General features: G+C 48.7%; 1 protein-coding gene across 1 annotated transcript; it reads right to left on the reverse strand.

Annotated features, from left to right (window-relative positions):
- Window positions 1-3301: 3301 nt before the first annotated feature.
- On the reverse strand, window positions 3302-6502 carry LOC120660310. Its single transcript, XM_039938784.1, has 2 exons — window positions 6395-6502; window positions 3302-6055 (listed from the first exon to the last, which is right to left on the reverse strand). The coding sequence occupies exon 2, from the start codon at window positions 6001-6003 to the stop codon at window positions 3631-3633; it is 2373 nt and encodes a 790-aa protein (XP_039794718.1). The 5' UTR covers window positions 6004-6055; window positions 6395-6502; the 3' UTR covers window positions 3302-3630.
- Between the last annotated feature and the right edge of the window lie 3428 nt (window positions 6503-9930).

Consider the following 9930-nt stretch of genomic DNA (forward strand, 5'->3'; position numbering starts at 1 on the left):
GGGCCGGCGCACCAAGATATCTTCTTGGTTCACAAGAGAATCACAGCACAAAGGCACTAAGCCTTGCTTTATCACTCACTCAAGAGCTAATCTAGCACTTACACTCACAAAGCTAGTGCTAAACCTAAGGATATGATCAATATGCACTTGGGTTGGCTTGGAGATGTTCTTGGGTGTGTTTGAGGCTTGTAGCAACTCCAGCAAACTTCAAATGACCGGGGGATGGCATATATATAGGACTCCAAGCCCAAAGAGCTGTTACTAGCCGTTATCTAAATTCCTGCGAAGGCGTCGGATAGACCGACGGTAGGGCACCGGATCATCCAGTCACACTACGCTTCGAGGTAGCTGTTGGCTCCCTGACAAGTGACGTGGCAGTCACCGGATAAATCGGTCAAAGGCCGTCGGTTCATCGGTGCCCGTCGGATCATCCGGTGCTGAAGGCTTTGCTTCAGCGCACTTGACAACGTCTCTGCACGATCCTCCGGTCGATACTCCGACGCACCATCTTTGGCACCGTCGGTTTATTCGGTGCCACTTGGCCTTGTCCACATGGCCTGCCCCCAGTGCACCCCATTGCTCCGACGCCTATGCATCGGATTATCCGACGCTCACCGGATAGACCGGTGACCCTGCGTCGGTTCATCCGGTGCCACTGTGCTCTGTAGAACTCGTCCATTTTGCCATTTCTTTGAGTTCTTTCTTAATGTTTTGTTTTGCTTGGCCTTTTTGCTTCATCCCTAGGATCTATAAATATTCACTTGACAAACCTATTAGTCACATTGATTGCGGTGTCACTCAATCAACAAAATCACAAAACTATGGCCTAATGGGGCATGTTTCTTACAATCTCCTCTTTTTTGGTGATTGATGACAACACAATCAAAGCAAACATAAATTTTGCAAAAATTAATAAATTGAACCACTTACACTTGCTTGGATGCTTACCATCATCCAATGTTGACTTGGCCTCCTCCTAAACCCATCATTCCTCCTTTGTTTCTCCTCTTGTTTGCTACTTCCTCTATTGTCAAAGCCATTTGTAAACTTCTCCCCCTTTGATCAAATATATGGACTTTGTCGGTCAGTGCAGATGACCACACACTAGAATTAGCTTGGACTACCGAGAATGCTGTGGTTCTCATCACTCATCAGCTGGTAGCACATTTACCCCCAACAGAAGGGCTGTCGTCCCAGCTCCCTCGGGAGGTCCACGGTAGCAAAAAAAAAAAATACTGTCCATTCGATCGCCATCCGGTGGTGCTCCTTCGTTCGCGTGGTGCCCTTCCTGTTAGGGTCGGCGGGGGTTCGCCCGGATGCGTCTGCCGCCGCTGTATTTAAGCCTCGGTCCTTGCCTTCCCCTTCTTCCTCTTGGCCACGTTTGGTTAGCACGAAAAAAAATATCGCGAAAAGAAAATCCTGCATGTATGAAATATTAAATGAAGTTTATTTACAAAACCTTTTCACAAATAGGTGCAACTTTGCGAGCTGAATCTAGTGAGTCTAATATGATTAGATATAGTAATGCTACAGTAACTATACTCTAATCATCCTCCAATCATGCGGTCAAAGGCCTTGTTAGTTACAGTATTGCTACAATTACCATGGTTGTAGAGTTGTTTTTGTAATTAGATTTCATTTAATATCTCTAATTAGTGGTCAAAGTTGCGAAAAAATTTCGCGACATTTTTTTTTGCGCTAAACCAAACATGGCCCTTGCTTTCTTTCTTCCGCCCGTTCTTCTGTTTTTGGTCTTTGGGGTTCGCCCGTTCCTCTGTGCCGCCGGAGAGGGGATTCCTCGGCTACGTTCTCTGGCCTGGTCCTCTTCGACGCTTTCCTTGCTGTGCCGTTCTACCTGCTGCTGGTCCCGGATTTTGTGGCCATGGAGGGTGTAGGGGGTGTGGGGTTAGGGTTTCGTTTCATCTTCTTACCACCCATCCGTTGTTGCGTCGGGGCTCGTTTGCTGCTCTAACTCTTTCTCGTCGGGGTCGGGGTTGGGGTCTCGGGCCGCTTGGTGCCGGATCCTCTGCGTTTGGGAAGGTGTTGCTGGGTGCCTTTGTCTCCTGCATTTCTTCCTCCTGGTGAATTCTCGTTGTAGATTTGTTAGGTTTAGATTTGTGTTTCTTGTTCCCATGTCGATGTTGTTTGTTTGGTGCCCTCTATTTTGCAGGTGGCTTTGTGCCTCTTCCACGGGTCTGTTTAGGCGACGGCGACGACCTCGTTGCGGTTGGTTGCCACGGGCGACGGCGACGACCTCCTTGCGGTTGCCTGGACACAGTATGTGTGCGATTTCTTCTTTTCTCCTTGCACGTTTTCCTTATCTTGCTTGTGGCCTAAAATTTGTCGTTCTGTTAGCCGATTGCGCAGCCCCTGTTCTTTGTAGGCCTTGCTATATATGCTAGAAAAGGTTTTCGGTTGTGCTTTTGTAGGGTCTTGTTGATATAGAATCGCGCCAAAATACACTCGGATGCGCTAGAACGCGCGACGATCGTCAAAACGATCAAAACCAGCAAAACCTTGGGCAGGCCGGTCTGACCGGTGCCGCCGACCGGTCTGACCGGTGCAGGCAGGGCTTCGCAAAGACCTAGAATCAGCAAGCTCGGGAGGGACCCCGTCGGAGCTCGTGAGGCTAGGGTTGCTCTGAGGTCGGCAGGCCACTCAGAACGTCTTCAAACGCCGTCGAGACGAAGGAAGAAAGCAATTAGGGTTTGAAAAAAGCTAGAATTTGAAAGGCAAAAAGAAATGCAATATTTTGATTGATTCGTTTGGGTATTACCTCAATTGGCCTTAGCCTTCATATATATAGACCGGGGAAGACGTACCCCTTCACGAGTAGGATTACAAAAGGACTCTTTACAAAAACTCTAATTCTACTCGGACTGCACAGACTGGACCGGTCTGACCGGTCGGTCTCGGGACATGCTAAATTTGGCTGTCAATAGGTCTTTAACTGTAAAAATAAAATTTGTAGTAGCCTTAGCCGATTGCGTGCCCTTTGTCCTTTGTAGGTCCTGCTGTATATATATGGTAGAAAAGATTGTCGGTTCTGGTTTCGTAGAATCTACTGTGGCCCCTTCTTGCCCTTACCATGGTTCTGGCTTTTGTGCTACCGACTTCTTTTGGGGAAGTTTTACTGTATTGATTGCGATTCGTTTTATTTAGCTTCCTTCGTGACGTTAAACGTTATTCGTCGTTAGGCTTTTCCGAGTTAAGTTAGACCAGCCTAAATCTGGTCCGTGGAGTTTATATATAGCCTCTTAGAGTTATTATTAAGTCCGTGCTCTGTTTTTACAAAAGGGTGTCTATGAAGATAGGATCTGCTTTGTGATTATTGCTGATTAAATCTTACATGGGCACCCAGTAACAAGACGAAACAATGAAGACCAATAGGCAATAAATGCATTAACGGAAAAGATCGCTAAGCTAAACTCACAAAAAAAGCTCCAATAATACTAGAAACGCTAGCCGATACTTTGGAACTGCACGTACACATTCTCTGCAACATACATGTACAGAGTTAGGAGCGCGTGCGTGCCGACAGTAGGGAGTACGCAACGTAACTGTTGATGCCGGCCGGCGAGCTACCCACAACAAAATAAAACTCTCGCCCGGCCCGCCGGCGAGCTAGAATCATGCCGGCGGCGTGGCCACCGCCGGCCCGCGGCCGATGCCGGTGTGGGTGGCTATCGCCCAGAGCACGGTGATGAACTCGCCGCCCTGCGCCAGCGCCTCCCTGTGCGCCTTGAGGTGCACCTCGCTCCCCGTCGGCGCCGCGTACACCAGCACCTCTGTCCACAGGTCGGCGAGCTGCTTCCACAGCTGCTCAACGTCCGTCGTGGGGGCTCCGTACGTGTCCACCAGCGCCTTCCCCAACCTTGCTCCCTCGTGCAGCGCAGACGCCGAGGTGGCCTCCTTCTTCTTCTCCTTCCTCTCGGTGTCGGTGGCCACCGCCGTCTCCGCCGCCATCGCCATCAACTTGTTGGACCGGGTGGCGGGTGGATACACGTGGTAGCCCCAGCACCCGAGCGCCTTATTATTACTCTTGAGCTCCGCCATGGTGTCCTTGTAGACGCGCTCCGTGCCGTCCTTGTCGTCGGGGAGGAGCGCCGGCTGGAACGCCACCAGGTAGGCGCAGTACCTGGACAGCGCCGTGGCCACCTTGCGGTGAGGCTCCTCCGCCTTGGTCTGCTCCGTCAGCGGGTGCCTCGACTCCAAGAGCTCGGTGGCGATGTGCCAGGCGAGGATGACCTCGGCGATGCCGGCCCTGCTGCGGCTATGGCGCTGCCGCAGCTGCACGGTCGTCTCGCCCGACTGCACAACAAGGTTGCTGGGATGAGGGCCGACGCCGTCGCCGGCGGCGCTGTCCATCAGACGCTCCATGAGGGCCTTCTTGGCTTGCACCGGCACGGCCCTGGTCGGCAGCAGCGCCAGGCGGCCGCAGCACCAGAGCAGGGACAGCTGCTTGACGCGGACGCTGGGGCCGCTCAGCAGCGTGCGCACCCACAGGACGCTGCGGATGACCCCCCTCAGGAGCGGGCTGTCGCGCCACCGCTGGCTGGAGCTGGCGTAGCTGGAGAGCAGCGACACCATGAACCAGTTGGAGAGCAGGAAGACGATGAACTCCCACACCTCCTCGTAGACGACGGAGAGGAGGAGGAGGGCGGTGATGGAAACGTCGACGACGGAGAAGAGATGCATGGGGGATTTGGTCACCCTCCTCAGGATGCACCCGCCCATCCGGACTACGCCGAACCACACGGCGTAGTTGTCGGCCTTGAAGCTCCGGTAGGCGTAGCCCACGTCCCCGTTGCTGCACAGGACGATGGTGAGGGCGCAGAGGGCCCACACGACGACGGGGAAGAGGATGTAGTTGACGAGGAAGAAGAAGGGGCTGGCCAGCACCACCGGGTGCACCGAGTGGTAGTGCTCGCAGAGGAACTGCACCTCGTCGCCGAAGACCTGGAACAGGGCCTTGGCTGCTTCTTCTTCTTCGCAGAGGCCTCGGAAGATGAGGTGGCGGCAGTTGCGGGCCTCGGCGTCGGTGATGGGCAGGTCCTCCAGCCTCCGCCGCAGCAGCTTGTAGAGCGTGAAGGAGAGGCACAGCCGCTTCAGCCTGGGGTCGCCGCCGTTGAGCAGTTTGTCATTCTTGTCCCCGGCGAGCTCCCAGATTCGGCCCACCGTCACGACCGTGGAGTCGTCTTTCTTGATGGCCTCCGCCAATCGTCCAGACGGCTCAGCTACCACTAGTTGGTAGCCGTCGGGGCCGGCCTCCTTTTCCAAGTCCTCCTCGCCGGTCACCACGTAGTTGCACAGCTTCAGGAGCGCGGACCCACGCTGGTCGCCGCCGCTCGCCGCGTGCTGCCGTTCCTCCTCTAGCATCTGGGCCATGTAGGAGGCGACGAGCTGGGGGTTCTTGCCGTAGGCAAAGGAACGCTTCGCCAGCTCCAAGGTGACGAACCTCTGCACCAGCTTGGCAGCCGCAAGGACCCACAGGATCCCATACAGCGCCTTCTTGCCGGCGCTCCTGAGGTTGTAGAAGACGAGGTACCCCAGCCAGCCGATCCGGGCGGCGCGCTCGATGATGCCCGAGTACCCCTGCGGCGCGCCCACCAGCACCGCCTCCACCTTCTTGCGGAGGAGCTCCACCAGGAGCATCCACATGAGGATGGTCCGGGCCCGCAACGACAGCTCCGTCGTCTGCCCGGTGGCCGCGCCTTCCTTCTTGGCCTCGGAGAAGAGGTAGGACATGACGGGGAGGAAGAGCGAGAGCGAGGTGGAGAGGAAGAGCCGGACGCTGGGGTTGAGGATGGCGCTGATGTCCGAGAAGGGGCTGAAGAGGTTGAGGTTGAAGAAGAGGGCCGCCAGAGTGAACATGATCACGGACGTGGCCACCATGGTGGCCTCGTTTCTCTGGTCCGCATAGGACGAGGTGAGGTTGTACACATAGTTGTATACTAGAGTATTATTGTAGCAGTAGCCGCTAGTTCCGTTGGAGTTGTTCATCTTCACTTCACCTCTCCTCTCGATCGATGCTAGCTAGAGCTAGCTATTGCTCCTATTTGAAATACTGACTTATGAACTGACGATGCACCACGCTCGTATATATATAGTTATAATGGCGTGAATGAGAATCTAGGGAACCATTTGATGACGGTTTATTTCAGACAGCATTCAGCTTTAATTTGTTCTCTAATCCTTTAATTTTTCATCTTTATTTGATTGGTAGCCTTTTCCTTTTAGCAAAGGGAATCATTGCCTGGCCGGTATGGAGTACTACTTCTAATTTACTCTGCCTGGAAATTATGATCCTAGTAATGCTTCTAATTTATTCTGCACGTGTGTGTTAGAAGTTCTAGGATCTCTAGATCAAAAGGAACCACAAGACATGACGTACCTTGGTCACTAGGGCCTCCCATCTTCTTCTTTGTGCCTCTGTGTGAGTGTATGTGTGTTCTTGTCGGTCACAAAAACCCGGTGATGGCAGCACGCACACGGATCGGTCGTTTTGAACGGGGTTCCCCCCTTCTATTTATATGCCGCTCACCGGGGGTACCGACATCCATGGTCGGTTCCCGTTCCTTAACTTTCGTCCATTAAGTTTTCCTTATCGTTTTACTGTAGATCATTCAATGAGCTTACTGTTTAAGCTCACAGATCATCATCCCAATATTCTCCCCCTTGATCGTAAGGGCTTAAACTTATAAGTTTTATTTCTCAACAAAATAGTACATCAAGACAAAAGGATTACAATGGTTAATAACAAACACCACTGAACCCAGTGACTATAACATACTACTTTATTTCGAAACAAACTTCTTTAACTTAGGAGCTCCATGAACTTATTACATCAAACTTATACAAACTTACAGACTCACTCTTTGACAGACAGTACACCAAGACACTAAGTTACAATAGTCAATTAAGTACTACTGAACTAAGTGACTATGGTTCCCGATCAATCTCCGAGGAAGTCCACATTAGGATTATGGGGAGACGATGTCACATTGGTCCCAACTAATCCAGGATCAAGGGCTTATCTACCAGACCCATACCGGTAACGTGATTTTTGAATACACTGGGTGGTAGGCCCTTTGTAAGTGGATCCGCCAACATATACTTAGTGTTTATATACTTAATACTTATTGTCTGATCTTGGATCCTTTCTTTCACAACATGGTACTTAATGTCAATGTGCTTGGCACCACTCATTGACTTATTGTTACTCGAATAGATTACTGCTGGTTGATTATCGCAATATAATATGAGTGGTTTTGAAATGCTGTCGACCACTCTAAGTCCCGGAATAAAATTCTTTAGCCATACTGCCTGCCCGGTAGCCTCATAACATGCCACATATTCAGCCTGCATTGTCGACGATGCAGTAACACTTTGTTTGGAGCTTTTCCACGATATAGCTCCTCCTGCGAGTGTGAAGATATAACCTGACGTGGATTTCTTAGTGTCAACACATCTCGCAAAATCAGCATCTGAATAACCTATGACTTCAAGGTTATCAGACCTCTCATATGTGAGCATGAGATCTTTAGTGCCTTGCAAATAGCGAAAGGTCTTTTTAGCTAGTTTCCAGTGTTCTGGTCCTGGATTTGACTGAAATCTGCCAAGCATCCCGGTCACGAATGCCAAATCAGGGCGAGTGCACACTTGTGCATACATTATGCTTCCGACAGCTGAGGCATAAGGAATTGACTTCATCTGCGCAGCTTCATACTCATTCTTTGGACATTGGAATTTTCCAAATTTATCGCCCTTAACAATAGGAGCAGGCTAGGCTGAACACTTATGCATATTATATTTTTTCAGCACCTTTTCTATATATGTTTTCTGAGATAGCCCCAAGATCCCTTTGGATCTATTTCGGTGAATTTCTATGCCCAGAGCATAAGTAGCTTCACCGAGATCTTTCATCTCAAATTTGGAGGTAAGGAACCTCTTTGTTTCCAGCAGTAGATTCTTATCACTACTGGCCAGGAGTATATCATCCACATATAATATAAAAAAGATGAATTTACTCCCCCTGAACTTAGCATAAATGCAGTTATCCCTTTTATTCTCTTCAAAACCAAATTCTCTGATAATTTGATCAAACTTAAGGTACCATTGTCTTGACGCTTGTTTGAGCCCATAAATGGATTTCTTCAATTTACATCCCAAATGTTCCTTTCCTTCCACAACAAAACCCTCAGGTTGTGCCATGTAAACATTCTCATACAAATCACCATTCAGGAATGCCGTTTTAACATCCATTTGATGCAACTCCAAATCATAATGAGCCACAAGTGCCATGATGATTCTGAATGAGTCTTTAGAAGAAACAGGGGAGAAGATTTCATTGTAATCAATGTCTTCCCTCTGTGTAAACCCCTTTGCCACGAGTCTTGCTTTGAACCTTTCGATATTACCCTTGGAGTCACGTTTAGTCTTGTAGACCCATTTACAGCCTACTGTTTTGGCTCCTTTAGGAATTTCTACTAAGTCCCATACTTCATTAGCATTCATGGACTCCATTTCATCTTTCATAGCATCAAGCCATTCAGATGAATGCTCATTATTCATGGCCTCTTTAAATGATGTGGGATCATCGTCCAACATCAACTCATTCATATCTTCACTCATATAAGTGACATAATCACTAGGAATAGCTGATCTTCTTTCTCGTTGTGACCTTCTTAATGGTTGCTCATTATTTTGCTCATTCATCACAACTGGAGGCTGTTGAATATGCTCATTAGACTCATCATCAGGTGCAACACTTGAAGTGGTTGCAGGAGTTTCAACAGGTGTTGTAACAACAGTCCCTTGGACTTGAGGTGCAACATCAGCATGCACAGGGAAAATAGGGTCTTGAGTTATGGGCATTGGAACATATTCCCGTTTTTCTTCTAAATCAATTTCCCTGGAAGTCATGCTCCCCCTGATTACTTCATCTTCCAAGAACACAGCGTGTCTTGTTTCAACAAACTTAGTAAACTGATTCGGGCAATAAAATCGATATGCCTTTGACTTATCAGGATAACCGATAAAATGGCAACTGATTGTCTTGGGGTCTAACTTTCCCATATTTGGATTGAAAACTCGAGCTTCAGCAGGGCAGCCCCACACATGTAAATAATTTAGAGTTGGTTTCTTCCCAGTCCATAATTCAAAAGGTGTCTTAGGAACTGATTTGCTGGGAACTCTATTAAGAATGTGTGCAGCTGTCTTTAGAGCTTCCATCCATAAATTCACAGGCAAAGTAGAGTGGCTTATCATACTTCATACCATATCCATTAGAGTGCGATTACGCCTTTCAGCTACTCCATTTTGCTGTGGTTCGCCCGGTGCAGAGTACTGGGCTTTTATGCCATTTTCTTCCAAAAACCTTGCAAAAGGTCCAGGAGTTTGGCCATAAGGTGTATGCCTTCCGTAGTATTCTCTACCACGATCAGACCTTACAATTTTGATCTTCCGATCATGTTGATTCTCAACTTCTGCTTTGAAAATTTTGAACTTGTCTAATGCCTCGGATCTTTCTTTGATTGGATAAATATATCCATAACGGGAGTAATCATCAGTGAATGTGATGAAAGAATCAAAACCATCCACTGATTTTACATTAAAAGGACCACAAATATCTGTGTGGATTATTTCCAAAACTCCCGTGCTTCGGTTTGCACCTTTCTTGATTTTCTTTGCATATTTTCCTTTGATGCAATCAATGCAATGTTCAACATCTGCATCCGAGAAATCCAAAGGATGGAGGATATCTTCTTTAATGAGACGCTCAATTCTCCCCCTCAAAATATGGCCTAAACGGTAGTGCCATAATTTCGAAGAAGTCTCATTATCATTATATTTTCGTTTGGTACTGACGTTTGCATTTGAGGTGGAATCAACATGATAAGTGGCATCACATAAAGATATTTTATAAAG

Source organism: Panicum virgatum, chromosome 2N (genome assembly GCF_016808335.1).
Source record: "Panicum virgatum strain AP13 chromosome 2N, P.virgatum_v5, whole genome shotgun sequence".
NCBI lineage: Eukaryota > Viridiplantae > Streptophyta > Magnoliopsida > Poales > Poaceae > Panicum > Panicum virgatum.